This window comes from Hetaerina americana, unplaced genomic scaffold, assembly GCF_022747635.1.
Source record: "Hetaerina americana unplaced genomic scaffold, ioHetAmer1.1.p SCAF_2, whole genome shotgun sequence".
NCBI classification, from domain to species: domain Eukaryota; kingdom Metazoa; phylum Arthropoda; class Insecta; order Odonata; family Calopterygidae; genus Hetaerina; species Hetaerina americana.
In genome coordinates this window covers 79,347,246-79,373,881 of record NW_027286763.1, presented here as the reverse complement: position 1 = coordinate 79,373,881, position 26,636 = coordinate 79,347,246, and the positions used below count along the sequence as shown (strand labels likewise).

Sequence of the window (26,636 nt, the reverse complement as noted above, 5' to 3'; positions counted from 1 at the left end):
CATAGTCATTACTGTTCGTATAAAGGTCACTGCCAAGAGACCCATGGAATGATTTACATGCCCAAAAGTAAACACTCGGGCAGCGTAAAAAGGTTATTTTGACTTACAACCCTTTATCTGAAGGATTTATCAATAGTTATCAACATTCTCAGTCCTTGATAATAACTATTTCTGAGAATTGCGACAGACTAAAGCCACACTTATTATTTTAAGTCCATCCTGTTAATTTGAGCATCAAACTTGGGGAACAAATTAGAGCAGATTAGCTAATAACTAGAATAAATTAGACCGGCTGCGCCAATTTAGGAAGCGTTGTTGTTGACTCAAAAACAGGGTCAAAAATATGAAATAAGCGTTTTTAAGAAGTTGCATATCAAGCCGAAGAGGATTAATGGAATTAAGAGAGGTATTTTGTTAGATAAAGGAGCTTTGCCAAGAGTTGAATGACAAGGACTATGAGAAAAGTCGTAAAGAAATGACTTTTGAAAACCGTGATATAGATCGTGGTTTTTTTATGACTCTGAAACTCGTTGAGGCAAGAGAATAACCGTAGATGGGAGGCTTTTGAGATGTGAGCGTAGCAAAGGATGAAGAAAATGAAATGGGTGGAAAGGAAAACAGACGAGAAGTACTGGATGGGGATGATGGTGGGGGAGAAGAGAAGATGATGGGAAGAACTTCGAAGGAAGAACGAGGAGTGGAGCGACTTGAACGTCCCAATTCCAAATCCAGTTCGTTAAAACAATTTCCAATCCTTCCCATCGGTTTTTACGTCCCCAGTCATACAACATTGGGTGATGTTTTGCCGCGTGGGCATATGAGTGTAGCTTCAAGTACTAGGGCTAATTTCGGGCAATCTCTGCGTACCCGAGGGGGAGTAGGAGACCCATCGCCCTCTTCTCTCTCCCTGTGTATGCAACTGCACATGTGGAGTTGAAAAGACGGGGGAGATCTAAGTACATAGATATAATCAATCGCATTAGTGCTTAGATTTCGTGCTATTGCATCTCGCGGTGGAGGGATAAATCGTAAGGAAATAAAGAAGGAAATCAATTCAATGGAGAAATAAAAATGAGGCAGGTTCTGCGTTCTATGTCATCAAGGTGGACATGTTTCTGAGAAATAAAAGCACCACCACCTTGATGTCATCATATGTCTGCGGTCTAGGGGGATTCATCAAAGCATTAGTTTTAAACTTATTTGGAATGATCGATTGAGAAATGTTGCTTATTTTTTTCAAACTTTTGCTTAAATGTTTGATTTCTTCGGATTTTGTCTTTCTAAAGCGTATTTGAAATTATTCTCGTTGATTGAAATATTATTTCTTTTCTTATTCATTTTTTCGTGACAAATTATATCGAAATATGTAGCATATTGAGTTGAGCGATTCTGATAGTTTTTTTAAGGTATGCACGATTATGGACCATTTATCCACATTGGAATATTGGTGTATACTTTCTAGATTAACCTAACTCTTTGTTCAACTTCTACAACTGAAAACATCACAAGGAAATTTAAAGTAACACAGATAAACAATACAACTGGAAGCACATTAAATCTCAAATCAGAACCAATGGCATATTATGCGCTAATATTTTCGGGAAGATAAAATGCTTACCACCATGATGGTACGTATGCATTACTTTTGAGCTCCTTGCTTATGAGAATTCGTTCTTAGTTAGTCTCAATGAACTGTGAATTCTAGAATGGCCGTTATGGTGATTGAAAATTTATTATGCGAAACAAATTTGCACTTTTCCACAGATTTCTGTGGAAAATAATCTGTGTAAAAGTGCAAATTTGTATCTCATTTTGACGAACTTCCACTACATCTCGCCTGAATCTGTTGAAAACATTTATAAAGCAGCCATAACATTTCCTCATTTGAAAATTAAAAAGGAATTCGCTTGAAATAATTTCGGCATTTCCAGTTCTTGATCGAGCATACCTACGTAGGTCAAAGTGCAAAAATATTCCATTTTCATTTAAAATAGTGATACTTTTCCCCCTTTAGTTATAAATTATAATGTTTGTAACCCTCCGCTCTCCACTTAATACTTACCTAAGCCCTATATCATCGGAAACAATTCCAAATATCATTTGAATCCTCAACACGCTCATGTACAATTATCTGCGTCTTAGAATAAATTAATTCCACACTGAATCATTGCGTGCTAATTTTTTTTTCGGTAATGAAGTACTAAACAGTATACATGTATGTGTGTGTACTGTATATTAGTATTGTTTTTAAATAAACTATTAAAGAATAATGATGGAAAATATTCGACGCAAACTATTTAATGATAAAAACAAATGACGATCAACTATTTAGTAAAATTTTCAGCATGGTTAAACATCGGATCGAACGTTGCCAGTTAGCCTCTCCAGTTACCGATACCGCCAGTATCGATGCATTCGGCGGTATCGATTTCTAAAACTATCCGTATACACAATACTAAAATAAAAATAGTATCGGATATCGATATTCTTTGCCCTTTCTTAGTCTTGCGTTGCTAAGCGGTGGGGCAAAAAAGATTTTGAATTTCGGACATGAGCAACAGATGACTCGATATTTGCTCTTCTTGGCACACTCAGATGGTCTAGTGTCCCGCGTTTTATGGATGGGTGGTGTTGTTTAAGAAATTTAAATATGCAGTCCCTTTAAAATATTATATATTGTGGTCGGTATATATATATTATATATTGTGGTCAGTGTCACCGAAGACAAATGGCACGGTTTAGTTTCTAAATGTGGGGAGGTTGCCACGGAGAGTTTCTAGAACACTCTAGAATAGAATGATATTCTACAAAACTTGATTGACACCTGAGTTGAACGGTAGGAGCTACGTATCTTTCGCTATAAACCAAAGGTGGGAAATCTGAAACTTTTAAGCATCGCTGATACCATATTTCAATGCAGACCTAAGTTTGGGGGCCAATGAATATTTCGTTTGTTCTCCAAATTAGTTTACTCTTACAATAGAAGTTTAAGCCCATGCCCACATGATATATGATCTTGTACAAAATCAGTCACCCTTCTATCAAAGATACCAGTCAATGAAATTTGAACACGCGGAGTCTGCGAATGGAAATAAATGTTGCACCTTATTTTACTTGCCAACGTCACACAGTAAGAGGTATGAATGCTATATGTTACATGAAAAGAAATTTTTGGAGGGCTTTCAATCGATGTATTGTTTGGAAAAACGTTCCTCTGGATTATATCGATTACGTAATATCAAAGAATGCACATCCAAGTATGATCATATCCCAGCTTGAAGTATTGACACAATCTTTGTACTTGAACTCGTAAGGAATTAGTATTCATATTCCAGTCGTGGCATTCTAATGAAAATGTTTGCATAATATTCACACATAAGAGGCGTCTTTCAGCTACCGAATTTAAATTAATCGCACAGAAATAATGCGAAACTTAAATGCTGCAAGACAGGAATGGGACTCTGGTTTCGACAAATGAAGAGCACATGGCGTAAAATAGATTGGAGATAGGACATTTGAAGCATTAATTGAAAATTGGCAATTTTCCACAAAATAAATTTTAATCCGACCGGTTTCAGTGTAACTACATCATCATCAGGTGACGATGATGTAGTAGTTACATTGAAACCGGTCGGATTAAATTTTATTTTGTGGAAAATTGCCAATTTTTAATTACCCATGATATTCCACCATATCACGCCTGAAACGTCCCGTTTTATACATTTGAAGCAAGTAGATATATGAAAGTATAACTCCGAGTAAAATAAAAACCATCCCGGTAAGTATACAAGAGACCATGCATGATGGCTCAGGAGAGCTCTCGATCTAGTTGCAGGATGAGTGTCTTCGTGAGGTACCCGGAATTTGAAAAAACGGTACATCTCGGAGCTCTGCTCACTGCTGACCGACTTCTCCTCTCTTTCTGTGGCTCAGGCGTCGGCCGCGGCGGCCGCCCTCTCCGGAATGCTGCCGTCCTTCGATCCCATGCACCCGCACGCCTCTCACCACCATCCGCATCACTACAACCACCACCATCACCACCCGGGGCTGTACGACCCGACGGCGGCCCTCGCACCGCCGCCGCCCAAGCCCCGATTCGTCTTCAAGATGCCCCGCGTGGTGCCGGACCAGAAGGCCAAGTTCGAGTCGGACGAGCTCTTCCGGAGGCTGAGCAGGGAGTCGGAGGTGAGTGGTGGACGTTCCCTGGGGTGGTTCTTCCCGGGACAGCTCTCGAGAGTTCAAAACCACATATTCACTCTGGGTTCTCTCATTTTTTTGCAACGTGATAAATAATATTAAATGGCGTGCCGAATTTACTGCTCTATCAGGGTAATGATAGTCCATCGCCTGTTAGCACAGAATCTATAGAGCTGAGCTGTCTACCTGAGGGACCGGGTTCCGTTGCGGTTGACCCCTCAGGGTCTACCTTGTTTCACCCAAGCAGTGTGACATTTTAGGTACCATATCTTCCTGGGAAACCACTGGCATCAAAGGCAATGGAACTGCCCCTACTCACCATGATGATGTGTGAATTTGAAGCGACGTATGGCTTAGGCCAGCTCTATCCTCACCTGTCAAAACCAACCTTAGGGTTGGTTTAGGGAAATGTCTACCTGTCGATTGGACACGTTTTGAGGGACTTGCTGATTTGAATAGATTAATTTACATCTCATGGAAACAACTGTTCGTGCTCAATCGTTAAGATTTTCAAAATTCATCCTAAACTATTAACATAATATTTCATAATTTCAAAAAATTCCTCCAGTGGTCATTTTTTATGTCTAGGAAGTACGTTATCCAGCTTTAGATTTTTTCTTTTTCTCTGTTAAATTTATGGAAAAGTTAATGCAAATATGTAGTTCCTTTCTCCTTATATACGGGAAGTTAACAATCTGTAAGTTGCAAACGCAATGAGGTAAAGTTCAATTGGCATTAAGGCTCGGGCTTGCTACTTTTCTTTACTGGCGTGAAATGAATAGCGGTAATTTTAGCTTTTACTTTCACCTATACAGGTAAAACGTCCGCAAACAGACATGTTTTTTCGCCAAGTTTAGCTTCGTTCCTAGCGTCCTCTCCGGGCGAAGTCTCGGGTATATGGCATGCCTTTAGGTAAACCATTTCGCCGAACTTTGTCCGGAGAACGGAGAAAGAGAGCAGTGAATTAACCCCACAAAGTCTTTACACTCATATCAGTACCGTAAAAGCCCCCTACATAAAGATGTTGCTCCATATAAGATGTTATAAGCATTGAAAATTGCAGTTTTCCACTAATTTATGCGGTTGGGAAGTCAAAGTACCTCTCGTTTCGCATTTATTTCAGCCGATAGAAACAAACGAATCGCAAAACTTCGTGTTGGAAGTATCCAAAACGTCTCTTGCTGCTTCATTTTTGCATGTCAGTGTACTCGCGTGAATTCAACATTTTTTTCCTGGACTTGATTCACCTTCGAAAAGCATTGGATCAATGCAGAATGCTCTGTGATGCCTAGGCGTCCATTCAAATATAATGATTTGTAGGGACCCATGAAAAGATAATAGGGGACGTGAGTGCGCTACTCGAGTCGATGGCAACCGTACCACGCGTCGTATCCCCACAGTGCCCTTTGAGTGGCACGCTGGCCGAGTTTGTTGGCCCAAATTTGAATCTCCGCTCCTGACCTCTAATGCGGTTTCCCCTTATCAAGTGTTTGGCCAGCGGAATCACCGAATTGTTTCACAGTCGGCGGGATTTGCGGTCTTTGACTCTTGTGGTGAATGGTTTTTCCGCTCATCCAATGTAGGCAGGCAACTTAAAAAGAGTTAAACGCCTTTTACGATGACGCATGCCCATTCTTGGGGATCGGGATGTTGCGGTGGCCAACGCACTGGCTTTCCAACGAGAGGGTCCGGGTTCGAATCCCAGGTGCGGCAGATATTTTTCAGTGTAATCCCAATCCCTACATGAGGTGCCTTTTGGAGAGCACTTTCAGTGCGTGAGCCGTCTGTTGGATAGCACGTAACACTTAAAAAGGCGTTGGCGCCTCTCTTTTTAAGAGAAGCCTAATGCCGACGCCGGGTTGGGTTTCTCTCCACCCTTACTTTCCCATCCATCCCTAGTGGCGCAAATGACCTTAGCTGTCGGTCGCCTCCCCTAAAAACTACTAATAATGATCTCGGACGCAAGACACCGTAGACGTCTTACTGCTGTGTCCCAACCCCGGAAAGAACGCGTAACAGTTCATTACTCTGAATGGTTGTTGCTAGTCTTTCATTGTAACAATACCCGAGTGAAAGAAGCGAACAAAAAGTGGCTTGTTAAACTATGTTACAATGCAACGATTTCAAAGTATAAAAATCATTCGCCTTGACCGGGATTTTTACGCTATGAAATTATTGAAATGCGTATAATGCACAGCAGCGGATGACTCCGTTTAAATTACTATCGGGACATCTCCCGCAGTTTCTTTGGAATTGTGGCTCTTTTAATTTACTCTTGCGTTAAGTACCATTTTGTTTGAAAACAGCTGCTCAATAAAATTTGAAAATGGACATCTCCCGCAGTTTCTTTGGAATTGTGGCTCTTATAATTTACTTTTGCGTTAAGTACCATTTTGTTTAAAAACAGCTGCTCAATAAAATTTGGAAATGGCTTATTTGGTTTTTTTTATTTCTAATCATCCAGGAAATGTTCAGGTTAGTATACTGGCGTCCCACTCCCGGGGCAAGGGTTCGAATTCCGGCGGTGGAAGAGTTTTCGGTGGTGCTATGAGCTCTTCTTATTTGCTATGTGACATCCCAAGTGCAGTACTCCGTCCGTCGGATGCGTGTTGTGCCCTCTTGCCGTCTTTCGTTTTTAGAGTAGGTAATTACTGACATCGGGTTTCCCTCCGCCCTGCAGCCACCCTTCCCTGAAAACTCCACCTTTTCCAAATTTCCAACCACCACCTCTAATGGTGCAAACGTCCTCATCAGTAGTCGGTCTCCTCTAAGGACTACTACCAACTAGGCGTAGATGTGTCTTCATGAGACCACACATTCCTCTGCACCTTGAGAATAATAACGGTGGATAACTTGTATATAACATCGTAATGTGCGAATGTCAAATTATCAAAATGAATCTACGATGTCGATGGTTGGTTTGTTGAAGCGAAGTCACTTCCAAGAGTGTTTCGCATTCTAAAATACCCACAAAAACTTCGAATTTAAACTTATAAGAAATAAAAAAAAATTTAAGCATATGAAAAAATTAAAAGTAGCTATAGACTAAGAGAGAAGTTTAGAGAATACCAGAATATAAAGCGTAGTGTAACTCACTAAAGAGGATGCTATTGGTTCTTATAGCATTACAGAACATGTATTAATATTTCAAGAATATTTTCACGAAATATTAGATCTCAAGAATATTTTCTGTGGCAGAACATGACCGGTTTTGAAAAATATCGTGATCACCTAAATATTATGGAGATGTTCCTTAAGATAACGATTAACAAAACCGGAAAAGGCCGTACTCGGTCACAAAAAAATATCTCGGGGAGTAATACGTTTAAAAAAGAAGACCTACATATCTTACATGAAACGAATATTTTAGTTTAGCATATCGTATGATTTAAGAATTTAATCTTCGATGAAAGAGCATAGAAGCAAATGGAAGGAATGGTGTTGTTGATGAACGGGTATCGAGGAGGACGGAAGTCCAACTCTGCATAAGAAGGAGAAAACAAACGAAGACCCGGAAAAGATTTCTCCAGGACCTCCGGAATGCAATGAAATTCGTGCGTGAATAGCTGTGGTGCAGAATTCTCAGGATTCCCCCGGAAGTCTCCGCTCTCAAGGCAAGGAAAACACTCGGTTATCAGCATCAGCTCCTGAGGTGGCAGTGGGAGAGACTTCTCATCGACTGAAATTGATGGATCCATAATCTTCCAGCACTTTCATTGATGATCATCCACCTTCGCCGGCGAAGCGTTGTAGATCTGAAGTGGGCATGACTCCGAAACGTCCTGAGCAATCTCCCTATCCTCTTTCCCTCCCCCACTCCCAACTCTCCGTTTGCGTGGCCACTTCAGCCTCCGCCTTCGCCAATTAAGGCGAGACTGCGGTCGAGGAGGGACCAGAATACGATGCATGCGCACGACTTGGATCTGAAGGCGAGCTCCACTGGCCTGTTTTCCTTCGCCCCACAGCCGTCACGCGGTTTTATAGGAGTGGGAGGGGTACAAGTGTTTTGACCCCTCCTCCTCCTCTCAACGACTGCACGACTCCTCGCTTGATTCATGTGCGTCTCAATGGAGACAGTTGAAATGGTTTTATGTCTCTGGGAACGTGTTCCTTCGGGCACCTGCTCAAAAGACGATGAGGAGACCAACTCGGTTGTGTCGGAGTCACGCGGACAAATCATATCTCACGTAACCTGTTGTAGGCGTTTGATTGCTCCATTGATTCAACCGATACGGGCATAATAACATGCTAACCTAATGGTCACTCAAGGGTTTATTCCGTGTCCTTCTCGAGTTAGCACCAAACTTAATGCTCTCTCTCTTTCGCTGTAACGTCAAATCCTCCGTGGTAAATGTCTGCAGTTCCTTCGGCGGTATAACTATCTTGATGACGTAAGTGTTGAAATCTGATTTACTAACGATTTGGGAGAAGATGATTTGTCCCTGGAATGAAATCGTTGGCTGAATGTGGGTAGTGTGTAAGCTCACTCTTGTAATTCAGTGAGCTTCATGCTGGTTCTGTAGTTCAACTTTTTTTATGCGTTGGGCGGATGAATATATTGGAGAATCAGGCGCCAGAAATGATAGATAAATTTTCCCGCGAGAAATAGTTGACTCATGTGTGTAAGAAATGTTTAGCAAGCAGAAACATGTTAATGACACTGCTGCAATCTACCAGTAATCTATAATTCTTTAAGGGGGTCTAATCCCTCGAGGAGTTAAATAGTGAAGCGTTTGTCATATGATTGATCACGTAGCAAGATTTAAAGTTGTAATCTCCCTTCAGTTATATCCAAGAAACGGAGAATTTCTAACAGCTGTGTCCTTAATGAGGACTTAGTGGCGCTCTATATTTTAATTTTTAATTATTAGATAATTATTAAGACCTTAACGAATGTTAATGCAATTTTTGAAATATCATTACGGCATATCGTGTCTCTTATGGGACAACATCGATTCTAAGCCTCAATAAATACAAAACTAAAGTTTGAATAGCGTTAATGGTTAAATATGTGAAATTATATTTTGACCTCCATGTAAAATTTACGTGTGCGGTACTACTGATCAAATTAGCCTCGTCTCATTCAAAATAATACATACATTTACGTAACATTTTCAACGGTCACGGAAGACATTTTTAAAAGTCGCAGGGATCATTTTCCGAGTCGGGTGCGATAAATCCCTGCTAGAATGTTCGATGGCATTTTTGGGAAGTTTTAGCACATTTTTGTAACGAAATTGGGAATTCAGTCCGAGAATTAGGATCAAAAACCGTCAAGTTAAGGATCCAAAAACTCATTCTGGCGGTGTGTGTGCCAGGCGGAGAGATTTCCCCTCGCGGAAAACCCGTTTCGACGAAATTGAGAACGTCAAAATCCATTTCTTCCAAGTGTGAAAAGAGATGGAGATTGGTTTTCATTTGAGCAAATTATTGTCCTGGTCCACTTCTATCGACGGTTTCTCACCTGGCAGCTGCGATCCGTTTTGTGGCGCTTGAGGACTCGTAATGGGACTTCCTAAGTCTCAACGCCTGCCCTTTTTTTCACACGGCGAGGGCCCTTTTTTTGCATGGGCCTAATGGCAAAAAGTACGAAACGACTCACAGGGTCTTTCCGCCCCCCTCTTACATCCTCGGAATGCAGAGCGACCCCTTTTCCGAGGAGGCGGGTGTAGCCGGAAAAGAGTTGGAACTCATAATGCTTGGGATTTCATGCTCGCTTTGCCTGTCCAAGAGGTAGGTGAAAAGAGTGCAAAAACTAAAACTGCGCCGTCATTTTTCTTCCAGGTGAGATTCACCGGATACAGGGATCGGCCGCTGGAGGAGAGGCAGGTTCGATTTCAAAACGGCTGCCGCGAAGGACACGCTGAAATTGTGAGTAGACCGCAGGCAGCGGATAAATGTTACCACATACCTATTTGTATCTACGGGGATATATTTAAAAAAAATAATATGGTGGGTGGCACACGAAGGGATGCACAAACAGAACTCTAGATCGCAGAGCACGGTCAACTTAACGCGCAGAGCCAGCCATACGAGTATTCAGTGCGTATTTGTGTTCACGGTTCACCTTGCTTCACTCTGCAAGTATTATCATACATATGAATAAATTATAGCAATATCAAAGGCACTGTTTTAAACATAAATACAAATAAGGACAAAACAAAAGCGATGAAAACTAGTATGCAGGGAACAATTTTAAAGTAATACGAGAAATTACTTGTATACTCGTATACGAGTAATATACTTGAACAACGGATCGCATCGGCCCGGCAAGTTGAAACATCCGTGGTTCAATTCCCGGTCAAGGAAATATTTTTACACTGCTGATCTGCTCGATTCCGCCTTCCCCACCTCTCTTGTGTTCGTCCTTTATATCTATTTCCTATATACAGTCCTATATATTTATTTCAATGAGAATGAATATTTGTTCGCCATATGGCGGGTATTCGTGTTTGAATGTATATCTCGAGTATATATAATATATATATATATATATATATATATATATATATATATATATATATATATATATATATATATATCATATACACCCGAGATATACATTCAAACACGAATACCCGCAATACGCGAATACATTATATATATATATATATATATATATATATATATATATATATATATATATATATATATACATATAAAATGTATAACACTTAGCACTAGTGGACACAGACAAAAACACACAGAAACACACAAAAAAAGAGACTCACTATTTTTCGAATTTTCGGTGGTCGTGACCACCGTTATCAAGGAGGAGAGGGATATATATGTATTTGGCCAATTTGACTAGTCTTCTTCTTCTGGCTATGCGTGCCACAAAACGCACTGTTACTATCCTTTATGACGCTGCATGATTGCTTTCCTACTATCCTTTCCTCTTGTGTCTTCTATTTTTCCTATTGTGGGTGAAACAGCTCCGTGACGCCATCCTCTTGGCCAAAGAATCGGGGCACTTGGTTGCATAAACCCCCAGCAGATTTCGGCATAAATTACGTTTCCTCGACAGCTCAAGTGGTTAGAGCATCGGCAAGTTGAAACATCCGTGGTTCAAGTCCCGGTCAAGGAAATATTTTTACACTGCTGATCTGCTCGATTCCGCCTTCCCCACCTCTGCTGTGTTCGTCCTTTATATGTGTTCCTTTGCCTTTTCCCTTATATCTATTTCCGTATACACACACACACACACATATATGTATATATATATATATATATATATATATATATATATATATATATACACACACACATATATATGTGTGTGTATGCCCACACACCCGAACATGCTCACATATACGTATGTATATGCGCGTGCGTATGGATACAAACATATATTGTGTTCCCCTCGATATTTCTTGAGCATCGATACTCGATATCGGAGAACGAATACCGCGCACAGCCCTAACCGCGAGCCGATGACGACTGCTCTCTGCGGTAGGGAGAGGGGGGAGGGGGTAGGAGGAGGCGACCAAAAATGCGGAAGCTCGGACCTGGGTAATCGAAGCTCCCTCCGCCGTATGCAAATGTGGTTCCCGTTTTACCCACCTCCTATTCTCTTCGCGTCTCGCCTTTTGCCTCATCTGCACGCGGCATCGACTGACCCGGAGGGGGCAAGGGTATTAATATCTGCGCAGTGGATTCCGCAAACTGTTGCATGCATCGCGGGTCGAGCAAGGGAGGATCGGGGGGTAGTAGTGGAGAGACAACCCACCCACCCACCCACCCCCTCCCTCCCATCCCCTTCACGCCCAGCCCACAAGGCCGTGGGTGAAAAAAAAAGGAAGTGGGTGGGGGGGGGTCGCCGACGACGGTTTCAAATATGAACCGTGTGTTTATTTTCGATACCACTCTGTGGGACGAGAGTGAAAGTGAGGAAAATGCCGACGTAGGTATTTATCCGCGAAATTGAGGCCGCAGTTTTTGGTCTCCTGCGTCCGCGCCGTTTCGAGGCGATGAAATTAATTTTTGCGGAACGCCCGTTGAATGAATCCCGGGTGAATGGGTGTGCCTTTTTGTTTATTTTTTTTGTTGAAAAAGATGAAGTTTTTGGGGGGTTTTAGGTCCTTTCCGGAAAATGAAATCAGTCATTCATCATTTATTACTGGTCAATTTTAAATAAAATATTAGTGTGCGAAGCGGCAGATATACAGTGTAATAAATGCACCCGAGAGAGTGAAAAAGGAAGAGCGTTAGGAAGGAAAATAGATGTATTGAAGGTGATATTTTGAAGGGTTACCAGGGGTATTATGTGTTGTTGGCTCGGACGAGCGAGTATTTTACGTATGGAGTGATCTCACAAAAGAATGTTCCGCATTGAACGGAACGGAGACTAATTTTTCTTCGTGCATCGTGAGCTCTCAGAGTGAATCCTTAAAGAAAGCATTATTTCATTTGTTTGATGAAAAAATTATACACAGGTAAACTATCATTTTCATTTCAAGTGAATCAAGTGATTTCATACCCGTCTCTAGATTACACAGTAAAGGAAACCAATAAATCGGAACATTGGTCAGTTTAATTAATACAGAGTAACAGCAAATGTAAAATAAATTCTCTAAAAAAAGTTCAAATTGCCTCCTTTACGAGTTCTGTCACCAGTTACACGGAGTCTGCTGATTTTTAACGGAATGATAATATCATGGAAAAAAGAGAAGAAGAACTACTACGGTCGTTATTAGTATTAATTACGTAATTTATAGTTAATTACGTTGGTATTCGATATTTACCTTTTTTTGCTTGACTTCAATCTCACAAAAATACTAAATAGATATTTAGAGTTGTATTGCTATCCCAAATCGTACAAGGAGCATATTTTCGTTGAAAAATGAAAACATACATAAAAATCTCTTAATGAGTACTTAAGTGCGGAATGTAAAAATCTTTCCATTTAATTGTCCATCGGCAGATATTAATTTATGCCCGAATCACGCGGGCGTCTTTTCCGTATTTATAGTAAATAATAACGATAATGGCATCCGAGTGCGAGAGATGAGATTAAACATATTCTGCTTAATTTATTCATCTCTCAGACCTGACTTGTAATCTTTGTGGGACATTGATCCCATTATTCGCAACACGAAAGCAGATTATATTTTTATTCAATGGTAGCGTTAAATTGTTCTAATCTCCCTCTGGGTCCCACCGTCCCCAAGTAAATTTCAGTCTTATCCCACCGTTCCCTTTATAATTCCCCTATGTCTACCCGAAACAGCTACAAATATAACTTTAATTTAATAATTATGTCCCCTGCAATTAATGTGAACTATTGCCCGCGGTTTCACCCATTCATCAGGATTGGGAGCCTCGACTCCCTCGACCGCTAATCCCGTTATGGGTTTATGCGACGGCACCCTCGCAAAACCCGCGAAGTTGATTACGTGGCGGATATTTATTCAGCGGAAGAGTTTTTTTTTGGGTGTATGAGTTTTCTCTTTATTTATGTGTCACATGGACCGGAATAATTAAAAATCAACTTAAACTCTGAGTTATGGAACTTGGTTCACGGTTGCTCAATCAATTCGTGGAGCACCAGGCGTAAAGTCGTCACGAGTGGACATCACAGAAATACGTAATGCGTATTTTAAACAGAAAACATAAAAGTTGACCGTTTCGTTGAAAATTACAAAAAATAACGAAAACTAAACATCTGTTATCAAAGATTCTGAAACGGGGAATTCTGAGCACATGGTGAGGAGGTGAAACTCCGAAGCATGATGGTGGCATACTACAAGTACATACTACATGTAAGGGTACACTAGTGAAGTGAAAAGCCGTAACGGACTATGATGAAATGTGCCTAGCTGTTCTAGTCTAGAGAATCGTTATTATCGCTCCTTTCCAGAGGGAGAACAACGAATCTGGAAGTTCCTGTATGGGACAAGCAATCGTATGGAGCAGAAGATTCTTCTCAAACCCGTTCTTTTTTCCGACGAAACTTTAATTCTCATCTTATGGCTTGCTTATATCTTAAGTTCCTGTTTTCTTTCGTCCTTTCGTACAACAGTGCCTGCCTGGACATGGAGAATCGAGTACATACTCGCATACAAATCTGTCGCACTGCGCTTCCATCCATTTAGCTGCTACGTTGAATCTGCGCCGTATTTTCCAACCCACCTGTAATTATTTTCGCGTCAATTATTAAATACTATTACACCTTAGTTTAGAAAATAACTATAGAATGACTTTTATGAAGTTGTAGAGTTTCTAACGATTAACTGGGCAAAGATGGACAGAACCCTTCCCATCATCGTACAACAGGGGTCTGTGTGGAATTAAAAGCTGCAGAGAATAATTCTGTGCGGCGTGGCCCATGGATGGGACTGTTTACTTTTGATTAATTTTAATTAGAAATGCTAACTAAGTTAACAATTTCACTGGGTAAACGCTCAACTGTACGTTTTATACGTTTTTCTCTATCCACCTCGCCAATGGCTACGTTAAAGGAAATGGTTGCAAGTTTCCGTTGGTTGAGAAGCTCCGTGCTTCCAGAAAACAAGGTGAACTCATAGTAAAGACACTCGATGGGTTTTCCTGCGCCTGGTATTTTGTTTATCCCTCTGACTGACTCCCAAAGTTCTCCACAACCTTTTGGTGTTCCGGCTGGGAGAGGTGAGTGGTGCGATTGCCTTTGATTATGACGTTGTCTCGTTTGATTCCCTGCCGCAGGCGTTCATCGCGACGGGGACCAACGTCCAGCTGGTGTTCAACCCGGGGAGCGTGTACAGCCACGGCCTGGCGATCGATCCCTTCGGAGCGAGAGAGTGCGACTTTGAGAAGGAACCTGGTAAGGTGGGTGTCAGAGACGAAGGGGCAGGACACGCCGCGCGGCCGGAGGGTTCTTGGCAGTGCAAGGCCGAGGCACACTGCTGGGATACCATTACGGGCGGGAAATGAATGAAGAGGGATGTTGAGCCCCCTGGAATGTAAATCGATTGAAGTTCTTCCATGTTCACTTCCTCACTTCCCCGTAACCGGAGTCAAGTTTTCCGTTTCGATGCATAAGAGGAGGTTTCGATTAGCGACTCGTCCATCACTCTCGGGGGCACTGTACGGGAACGGTCGGACGTGATGACGCACTCCGAGAGAGAGAGAGAGATTCAATATTCTGGAAATTAAATACTTAGATTTTCATGCAGGATTGGCTTCATTACGACTCTGTAGTATTTTTAGGTAAGTGCAAAGTTCAAGACAATATTCAAAAGTACTAACCAAAATATGCTACGCACAGTGTAGCGAAACTAATCGCGATCAAGTCGTTCCTGTGTAAAAAATATCTGACGATAAAAAATAGAAATTTTTCCACTTAAATATGGTCTTATAAAAAATGCTCGTTCCAGCTCACTGGGCCATCATCAGATACAATGTCACGGTAGTAAAATTTTTTATGTTAAGTGAAAAGGTGCTCTTTTTATCTATTATTCAGTATGGAATTCCGCCATATAACGCCTGAATCATTGGACATTGCATGAAAAACTCAACATTCATTTTCCGCCTGTTTAAGGTTTTTGGTGGGTTTTCAAAGTGGCAACGGTAATATTAACCATGATTTCCTTTTCGTTCCAACTTTATTGTGAAACTGCCTGGTGAAGGTGAAAAAATATTCTCTTTTTTCACTCTCAAAATTATTTTTAGCATAAATACGGACTTTCAACGAATAAAGAATGGAGGTAAAATTGTTTTTGACCCTTTTCCATGAATATAAGCCGCCAACTATTTATGCTGGAAGTTGTATTTGTGTTTTTAGCTTTTTTATTTCGGAAAATAAGAGTTCCAACATCGATAGTTGATCGCCGAAAACTGTTATTTTGTGCCATATCGGCGATGAGGTGACATAGGCAACATCGTTTAAAAAATCCCACAATATATGCAATTGGTCCCCTTATAAGACATACGTCTTAGGTTGAGAAACACTGGCATTAAATGATAGTGTCTTTCGCAGCCGGTCCTACTCAAATGCGATTATATTATCAAATTAAATTAAGTGCGGTGGAATACAATGAGCTGAATATAAGTGGTACTACGGTGATAAATATGCGTTTATCCCAAAAATGAGTGTGAAGTTCGTGTGTGATGCACAGTAACATTTAATGCATCCCGAAATGATAAAAGTACACCTGTTCATATTTATAAGCACCGAAGCGCTGGATTTAATACAAGTGTCACTCGGCCAAGGAAAATTAAAGGTGTTCCAATCGTTGTCGAAGTATAAAACATTTTGCTAAATTACCTGGCGTTAGAATGGACGAAAGGATCGAGTTAGTGCGGTTGCTATTGAACTTGATGGCATAACTCTGCTTGTCGAGGGAACGAGATGACTTTCGGATTGTCGCAGTTTTTCCAACAACATTCATGCATACGTAAGAGGTCTTCTGAATGAATATCGCATAAAAATCAATAGGACGACTTGGACTTTAATACCATAGATTCAGCCTTTTCTGAATTAGGATTTTCTTTCTCGGGTTATTCAGAACTGCTTTAGCGGAAGTCTATATACATCTATCTATACTTCGACGGGAATTGCTACGGTTCAATTATTTAAGATTCAAATGATAGATTTGCTATTTTTTCTGTTAATTATATCAAAGGCCAAGACCGTGAAAAGGATTTTGCCATACTTAACCTTGAGCTTGATTTAGAAGCCATGGTGGCTTGGAAAGTTATATATAAGCATACTACCTTGATCAAAAATTTCCCGGAATTTATTCAGAAAATTAAAAATACAAGTTTATTCATCTAAATCTATATTGTCCCCTTCAAAGTAATCCCCATCGACTGCAACACACTTATGCCAGCGCTTGATCCAATCCTCGAAACATTTTTTATATTCGGTTTTCGGTATGTCCATCAGTGCTTCCTGCGATTTTTCCATTACTTCCTCTCGGCTGCTAAAACGCGTTCCCCGTAATGGTTTTTTAACTCGATTGAACAGAAAGGAGCCAAATCAGGTGAATTCGGTGGCTGTTGGATGGTATTTGTTGCATTTTTCGTCAAAAAATTACGAATAATGATAGCACTGTGCGACGGTGCGTTATCATGGTGCAAAATCCACGAGTTTTCTGCCCACATTTCTGGTCTCTTTCGGCGAATTGCTTCACGCAAACGTCTCATAACGCCCAAATAATACTCTTTGTTTACTGTCTGGCCTTCTGGCAAAAATTCATGATGCACTACACCGTTGTAATCCATGAAAACCGTCAGCATTGCCTTCTTTTTTGACTGAAAACGACGTGGTTTTTTTGGTCTCGGCTCATTTGGTGAACGCCATTCACTTGCCTGATGTCTGGATTGCGTGTCGTACTCATAAACCCACGTCTCGTCTCCAGTAATGATCCTTTTGATGAATGTGGGATCGGATTCAGCCTCGCAAATCATGTCTTTTGCGACGTCAACACGGTCTCTTTTTTGCATGAAATTGAGGTCTTTTGGCACCAACTTTGCTGCTACACGACGGAAACCCAAATCATTAACCACAATGTCTTGGGCGGATCCATAGGCAATGTTCAAGTCCTCCGCTATTTCTCTGATGGTTAATTTGCGGTTATTGACCAACATTTCTTTTACTTTATCAATTTTTTCACCGACTTTCGATGTCGATGGTCTGCCACTGCGTTCATCATCTTCGATTGACTCACGACCACTTCTGAACCGCTCGTGCCACTGGTAAACGACCGTTTTTTTTAGAGAATCGTTGCCGAAACACTTTTCCAACATTTCCAACGTCCGTGCGCCACTAAATCCGTTTTTTACGCAAAATTTAATACAAGTTCGTTGTTTCAAATTTAAATCCATTTCTGCAATTGTAAAAAATCGCCAACACACACAGAGATAGATGTACTCTTGGCTACGTAACTTTTGCAAATGTCAAGTTATGACACTAAGATTTAAAGGGAATATCAACAACAGATGTACCAATTTAACAAAAAAAACAGAACTCAAATCGGAACGATGGGAGCGCCACACGGTGGTTATTCCGGGAACTTTTTGATCAAGGTAGTATATTCATAATTAAAAAATTGTTTTAAGATAGAAGCTGCTTTTAGAACTTCCGATCATGCTCGTGCTCTTCAGAAAACGTACGTAGTATTTGTACATCTGGGTGCTACCCTGCATGCAGTTGTAAGAATGTATGGCAGGGGGTATTAGGCCACAAGACATTCTAATTCTATTCCACCACTTCCACATACACATGACACCCCGCGATCTACCGAAAGGGCACATAGCAAGGAGGCGACCGGACTACATACATGCAACATCCGTTATAAACATTACGGATATTTTGCTGCTTGTAACAACTCCATGACCACGCCGAGAAGGCAAATAAAGAAAGCCATTAAAAAAGCGAGCTCACATATAGTCAGGTTTTGCTTTGATCAGGGTTAATAATTGATCAGGTAACTTTATGTGAGAGATCTGTATTCCAGTCCTGTGTTTATTGTACGAGTAGTCATTCTTCGATCTCTGAGCGAATTATTTCGTAAGACCAATCATTCAAGAGAATTTCCACTTAGAAGAGCCTCGGGGTTTTTAAAAAAAAACAATCCTGCAGTACCTCCTTGATTAAAGAGGCATCAAAACTATCTTCACTTGCGGCTTTTTTCTCGAAAGAAACTTTTAAAGTATTCCGACCTCGATTGCAGCTCCTCTCCTGCCATCTTACCCTTTTACCCCGAGGGGGGTGCAGAACCCCTCACGGATCCCGCGCGGCACTCGGGAAGCAAGGGAGCTTTGTGGTTCAGCTTTCCGTATTGACGTATGAAGGAACAGAAAGGGGGAGGCGTGAAGAGGCAACGGCATTCGATTTCCCTGTGCCGTCGCCGTTTGTGTTGTTGGGCGTAAATGCGTCCTCGGGGTGCCCTCTCGCGTTCGTCCCTTCGTTGAAGAAGGCGGTGGGCGCGATGATGAAAGAAACTATAATGAGAAAACTGAAGCTAACAATGTGGGAAGTGGGGAGAACCCGCGGGGTCGTCGTCTTGGGGGGGGGGAGGGTTTTGAATGAGGGGGGTCGGAGGCGTATAATTTCTCTTTCAGGGAAACCTGAGAACTGCCTTCCAAAATGTAATAATTCTACGCCCGAGATCGCCATAAAACATTCACAAGGTCAAAGTTTTTATTTTGGCGCGGGGATTTAATTTTAACGGGGAATTTGGGAAGGGATGAACATACTCGTAATAATTCTCTTAAGGAACGGTTTATAATCTTCATGCTGCAGGGAAAGACTCATCATCTTGTTATTTACTTTGGCCTGAGGGAGAAGAAGTACCAAAACCTTTTATTTTTGACTAATACCTCCCTCAGCCATATGAAAAAAAACATCGTTATGCGTTACCCAAAATTGCCGTTTTAGGAAAGCCAGCAGTTAACTAACTGTATGAAAGGAAGATTAATGAGGCCCTTAGAATTTCATTAATTTTTGAGAGACAAGTAGTCAGTTGGCGGCTATAATAAAATTCTGAAAATCCAAAGTTTAACAGACGAAATGGTTCCAGGCTTTGTTCAGTGGAAGTTATCCATGACGAAAGAAATGAAACAAATAACTTTTTGAAATCCACGTAATGATTTTCATTAGTAAGACCTAGGTTTTTGACGATTTGTCACCTTCAGGTCAACCTATCTTTATCTGCTCAAAGTTTGACTTGCTGATTTAAAAAAAATAAATGTATTCATTCAGTAACAATCACTCCTAACAAAAATCTGTACGAATGGAAAATTCTTAATAAATATATCCGACTGTAGGTTTATGTTTTTATTTTTTTAAATTTTCAATTCGACAATTTTTTTTTTAATTCCTTGACGGATTCCCCGACGCAATTTCGTTCCTCCCCGCAAATTCGCGGCGGACGGTTCGCTAAATCTCGTCGATCTGTGATGCAGTTCAAAAACAAGGTTAAAAAGGAACGAGTTCATATTTTCTCTTCATGACTGTGACTGTGTGGGCAGGAACTTCGTTCGGTGCCATAAAATTTACCGCGGACCGACACACTGGGTGCTCCAGAGCTGAAAACACTCGTCTCGATCGAACGGAAAGATGCTCGAACGACTGACATTTCGGATATTCGATTTCACCGGCGTACACGTACTACGCGCACGTAACTCTCAAGCGAACAAAGGGATACTCGAAACAGCTGAAAATTGCGTACGCTATCTCTCTCTCTTTCTCTCTCCAACGACTACATGCGAACAATTTCACGATACCCAAAAAAATAAAAAAAAGATGATTTTGTCTCGTTAACGCGTAGTGGCCATGGAAAAAACGCGCACCTTAAAAAGGTAGATAAAAAAAATAATTATGGTAATAATATTCCTCACATCGCATGAAACTCGAAAAGTGAAAACCGACCTATCGTACTTTTTCGGAAGCTGGGCGGGCGGGGAGGGGGAGGAAGGGGGGGGGGGAAGACCGCTGGTTAGATATTGCTTCCCCGTGGAGAAAAAAAAACATCGGGAAAGAGAGAGAGAGAGAGAGAGGAAGAGGAGTCGTAAATAAAATCAAAATGAAATGTGGATAGGGCGCACTGAGTCTCGGGGATACACGACCCGACTCCACAAACGACCGAAGGCAGAGAGCACGTGTGTGTATGCGGCGCGCGCACTTAGGCCCTTGAGCACACACGCACACACACACACACACACACACACGAGCACATGCGGACGGTGGAGATTTATTTAATCAAACAGTGAGAGTGACCGAGATAGAAATTAAATTAAAATGTGGGAGGATGAGGGGTGGGGTTTGGAGGGCGGGATGGGACGGAGAGAAAGCACGTGTCGGAGTGAAAGAATGGGGGCGGGAGGTTTTTTGAGGTGGAGGGAGGCGAGTTACACGGATGTCCACTCGGGAACCGTCCATGGAGAGCCATATTGATCGCAGGGAGAGGGGGAGGGCGTCGAGGAGGGAGGGGGAGGTGGGATGAAAGGTGGAGGGCGGGCGGTGGACGAGGGGATTCAGGAGGTTCGGGTGGCGGAGGAGGGGGCGGGGGGTTGGCATGGAGAAGGGAGATCCTGTGGTGAGAACCGCCGCTACCGCTCCACAAGGCCCCTTGCGCGTATATTTCCGAGCTGTGAGGGAATCATCGAGAACCTCCATCGAAGGCATCCGTACTTCTAAGCTAACATCGGGATAAGAACCGGTCATTTTAATGGGATTTCTTCTCCCTCATGATTCCGTTTGAAGGATCCATTTTGGTCATCCGAGTATTTAAAATAAAACGGAAAGAAGCTGGACTAATCGGAAATTCTTTGAAGAATATCAACCTCCAGTAAATATTGTTCCCGGAGATTAAGCGAGGGTAGGCAGAGCTCATTTCATGTTTGGGCGTGCCAACAGTCAAATTCACACACATTAATGGTGGAGTGGCCCAAGTCCTTTCACTGTGCCGCTCGCAGTTTGCAAGGCTCAATTGCACAGAAAATCTCAAATACTAAGAAGCGGATTGCCTTTGTTTGGACATGGCCAGGGCTATTAATATGTCCAGATGTCAAGCAGCGAACAGTGTTATTATCGATACCCTTAACATTTTTAGCACATTGATACCGACTTTAAAGCGATCGAAAACTTAGTAAGAAAGCCAGAAAACAATCTGTGTGCAGTAAAAATTAATATCCACTATGCATAACCTTACCCAATTTACGCGTAAAATTTTAATAAAATCCAAATGAAAATGTTTATGTCTTGAATAGGGAACTCCTGGAAAACATACCTATATAAATACTACATAAAACGGGGAATTTGTCGCTTGGAAAGTATAAACATTGAGAAATACGAAGAGTTAAAAGAGGCCAGCAGATAAATTGTCTTATCGCGTGAGCATCCGAATCGAAATTTTATGTTTGTTGAAATTAGTAATTGGATCGACTTTTTTAAGAAAGTATTCTTAACTGATCAGTTTCAATTAAATGATCATTTTAGGATTTCACGTGGAAAAGCTTTGTTCGTGGCAACGGGCACTCGGCTATTTCAACCAAACATAACGAATTTCCGCCAAATCGCAACCAAGTCCGTAAAATATTTCCTAGGTTTACTGCTGTAAAACGAACAGGAAAAGAGATAATGTTGTGTTGGCTACTACAGACATATGCATACTATCTTCGCAGGCTATGGGCTCGGATTTGATATCTGCTTTGGTGTGAGATTTTCATACTGTACAAACTTACTACTCGACCCACGAGTCACTGGACTGAATACCCAGTGTGAAGTAATGTACTCGTATTATAGTACTCCGTCGCTCCGAGGAGACACTATGCAGTTGACCCCTTGATGCGTGGAGGTCTAAGAGTGCAACGCGTCAGGAAAGAGATCTTAGCCAACTGGAGGCTGCATCACGAGAACGTGCCGTTCCTCACCGCCTTCCTTGTGACCAAGTGCCAGGTCAAACCCAAGTAGGTGAAGCTGCCCCAGCCGCCCCACTGCCCCGAGATGGCACTGACGGATTTATTTTTTGCTCCCAAGAATAAAAAGGAGCTTGAAAGGCAACCATTTTGGAACGCTAGATAACGTCTAAGAGGCCGTGACGAGATGTCTGAACGAGGTTCCCGTCGATGCCGCCCAGAAAACGTACCGCGATTGGCAGAGGCGCTGGCATCGGCGTGTCTATGCACAAGGGTGCTATTTTGAAGAATTTTAATAATTTGTACTTAGATTTGAAATAATTGCAGGAAATATTTTTCCACTACATTTTTTTCACGGATTTATTCCAATTATTTTTTAGACAGATCCTACATATTGTTGACTGGATTTTTCTCTGTACGTTTCTCATTACGCTTTACATCTCTTCTACCGAAATTGAGAAAATTACAATTCTCAATGTTTACCCCAAGAAAATAAAGGGCGTTTTGGGAATCATGATGTTATCACAAATGCCGAAGAATTTCAGTGATGGCAGTGACATCATAACTTTGGCAGAAATCCAAACTTTCGATCGTCAAGAATTGGCTCAGAAGTTGGCAAGCCTTACGCTATTATAATTCAAGTGCAAGCACATATGTCTAAAACTTAACGTTTCGAGCATAAGCTTACTTTGTTGGTGACTTAGTTAACGTACTTATGGTAGGTTTTCTTAGCAATGCGAATAAAAGGTTCGGTGTATCTACTTACATTTGAGGAGAAAGCTAATGTTCGGAAAAATCAGGTGATTTTTTGGCTGGGAAAGAATTCAATTTACATTACGAGACATCTTAATTGATAAGACAAAACCACTTGATGGTTCGGAGATAAAATCGGCGGATGCTGCGTAAGTCAGCTAACTCGAAGGTTCCGCTTTTTAAGTTTTGGAGATCGGTGATCAACGATAGTTTTCAGGGCCGATTCGGACCTTGGTACCTTAACCAAATGCCATGTTGGACTTGTACGTATAATGATGAAAGTCAAAGACCATCCCGGGTTTTTCACGTGTGTAGTGTATGTGGTCTAGCATTTTTCTCCGATCACAATACGTAATCCATGATTCTATACAGTCCGCAATTCTCTAAATATGTACACGTCTACAGACTCTTCGCCACGCAATAGCGATGACTGCTGTTGATGGTTTTACATTAGCTGTTTATAAAATTATTGTTCGAGGTTTACTTTGGCATCCTCAATATGGCGCAGTTTCTATTACAAATTAACTTTTAAAACCAATCCTTCAGAATACTATCATCACACGTTTCACCGTAGAATTTACTTCATGCATTAATTTTTAGTGTACAGGTATCATTAGACGTCTCTGTATTAAACTAAATCAATCACCATTAAGTTTTACGAGGAATAGTTGAGCACAGCAATTAAGGAAAGACCTGCACCTCGATAATACAAATCTGGACGATTTGTTCCATAATCATTGCTCATTCCAATCATTTGCATCCACGACCGCTCGTTCGAACCCATGCAGCCGACCCCGTCACTGCTACCCCACTATAAGCACTTGCGTTTTGCCTGTCCGGGTATTAACTACGACAGGGCGTGAGCTTTTATGGTGCGAGCTCATTTTTTGTCGACGGACAATTACGGTGCGAAATGACCCCACCCGACTCCCGGCCTAAAAACAAACACAACTGCCGCGCCGCGTTGCCTATTTACCTTTTGACTTTCCTCACGGGGTCGTCTCGGGTCGGGAGGGCGGAAGTGGGGGCGAGGGCGGAGGGGATTACTTATGACAAAATCATCCTGGTCGTCGTCGGACAAATTGTTTTGTTCGCGCGCCGGGCGGACGAGTCCGCGCTCTCCCCGATTGTGCCCCCGTCCCCGCTTCCCCTGAGGTTATGAATGGCCGACGAACCTCCGCCGCGCTGTTAAAAATTCCCCTCCCCAACTCCCACGGGGGGGGGGCAAGGGCGCGAAGGGGTTTTTGTTTTTCCCCCGGCTCCAACCGTCCTAAACCCTTTCATAATTTAGATCTGAGGAGAGTGACGTTTTACGGCCCCATCGATGTTCGCGGGTCACTTTTTTTCCAGCCTTCCACCACCTCTCTCTCCCCTCTAGGCACGGCCCCGCCTTTGAGGAAAGAGGCCCCTTGCCCCTTAGAATTCCCCTCCTACCTTACCCTGCTCACAACTCCTTTCTCCTCTCAGGGCAGTCATTACACGTGCAAGCATCATCGCCACCCCTCACCCCTTCCTTCCCGCCCCATTTAACCCCGTCAAGACCGTTCCACAAACACACGAGCGCGGACAAAGGAACAGGACTGTTATACACCGAGCCATTTAAGCGGCCAAGATTTCCGAGGGAGAGAAGGGGTGAGGCGAAAAAACTCCTTGAGAGACTGGGTCGGTTTGGATGGCAAGGTAAACAGGAGTATTTTTTTTAAGAGGGGTCGCTCCGGACGATTCCTGTTGGGGATCGGGAGGAGCGTGACCCCTAGGGGGGGTGGGATTCAGGTAATGGTTCCGCCCGGGGGGGGAGAGGGGTCAGAAGCGAGACAAGGGGACGCGAAGGATCCGACTCATTAGTCTCTCTCTCTCTCGAAATGCAAGGGTGACGACGACCGACGGCGTGACGGGGCAAAGAGGTTTTTCGTAGTCTCGCGCGCTTAGCGCGATGTCGACCCGACGTGAGGGCGTGCACAAAAAGTCATGCTTTTAACCCCACACCTTCCGAAACCCCGAGACCCATCCCGGCGGGGACGGTCAAATGGAGAAGAATGCAAATGAGACGGAGCATGCGTGAGGAGAGCGTGCGCTGACGCGGTGGCTGCTGGGAAAGAAACTCAGAGAGGTGGTTATGAGATCAGGGGGGATCCGACACCCATCCGTCGTCGGCGCGTTCGTTGGGAAACGCTGCTGAAAAGCCGAGGCGAAAACAATGGGGAGTTTTTCCGAATGTTCCAGTGTTTTTGCCTAGGTCCTGTAATTTATAGCCATCGAGGGCGAGACAGGACGAGGTTGCCGGGACGCTGAGAAATTCCCGGGTGGGTCCGGTCCATTGGCCCACAGTACCTAATACGAATGCATTACGGTGTTAACGGATCCATGGCATAAACACCAGCTGGTGTTGCCTTGCCTAATTCAATGCGTGTAAATCCCTCAGCCTAATGGAGCCGTTAACGTTAGTGAAACGTTAGACTAATCAATTTCCATGGGTAGTCAGGTGATTATTTCACGCGACCCTTAGCTCTTGCGTTCGATTCTTGCATCTCAATCGGACATTTTGTGATATCACTATCGAGAAAATTTTGCCAACGAATATTCCATTTTACAAAGCTAAGATTTATTCACGACCGAGGTTTCAATATGGATAAATAATCTTCAGGTCACCTGCTGATTATGACATTGAAACCAGGATTGTGAATAAATAATTTTATTTGTGAGATATTGCGTATTTATTTCTTCTATACTTTTAGTAAATACAGATTCCAATGAGTTTCATCAGAATCTTCGGATATTGATCGTAATAGCGAGCGCTATACGGAGCGACCTCGGCCATCCGGTTGCATGGTATTTAAGGTCCAATACTTCCTGTTCACCAAGAAAAGTCGGCCTTTGGTGGCTCCAACGGCTATAAGCATTTATCCAACAGTTCACCCATGTCTGAGGTGGGGATTCGTGATGGAGATATCTCGGTTTATCGTCTGGGAATCTCACGCTCTTTCATACCCTGGTGGACGTGCTACCTACCTTACTGCCATGCCGGCTTTATGACCACTAACTGACACTTCCCTTTAGCATCTATGTACTTCCTTCAAAATTCTTACTCTTAGCTGAACACACATTGAAAAGCACGTCGCCCCCTCTGTTTTTGTTACGAGGGACCATACGTGCGCTCTCCCCGAAGGGTGGCTGTACAGCCTGGAGTGGGGCAAGGCTCCGACAGAACGTCCTCGAAAGGTAATTCCCAAAATGAGTAAAATATGATTCAATTTAAAATGCATCCAGTGTCCTCTTATTTCATGCGAAGTGTGAAATTATGCATTTAGGATTCGGGAACTAAATATTTCAATCACATAGGGTCC

The 26,636-nt window shown here is 42.3% G+C and overlaps 1 protein-coding gene across 2 annotated transcripts in view; it reads left to right on the top strand.

The window, feature by feature from the left end:
* Positions 1–26,636, top strand: part of LOC139687465 (protein big brother-like) — a 145,342-nt gene that overhangs the window by 8,987 nt on the left and 109,719 nt on the right. For both annotated transcript variants that reach the window (XM_071584637.1, XM_071584638.1), the window contains exons 2-4: positions 3,934–4,185; positions 9,982–10,068; positions 14,881–15,003. In XM_071584637.1, coding sequence (XP_071440738.1) covers positions 3,934–4,185; positions 9,982–10,068; positions 14,881–15,003 — 462 coding nt within the window. The remainder of the gene's footprint in view (positions 1–3,933; positions 4,186–9,981; positions 10,069–14,880; positions 15,004–26,636) is intronic.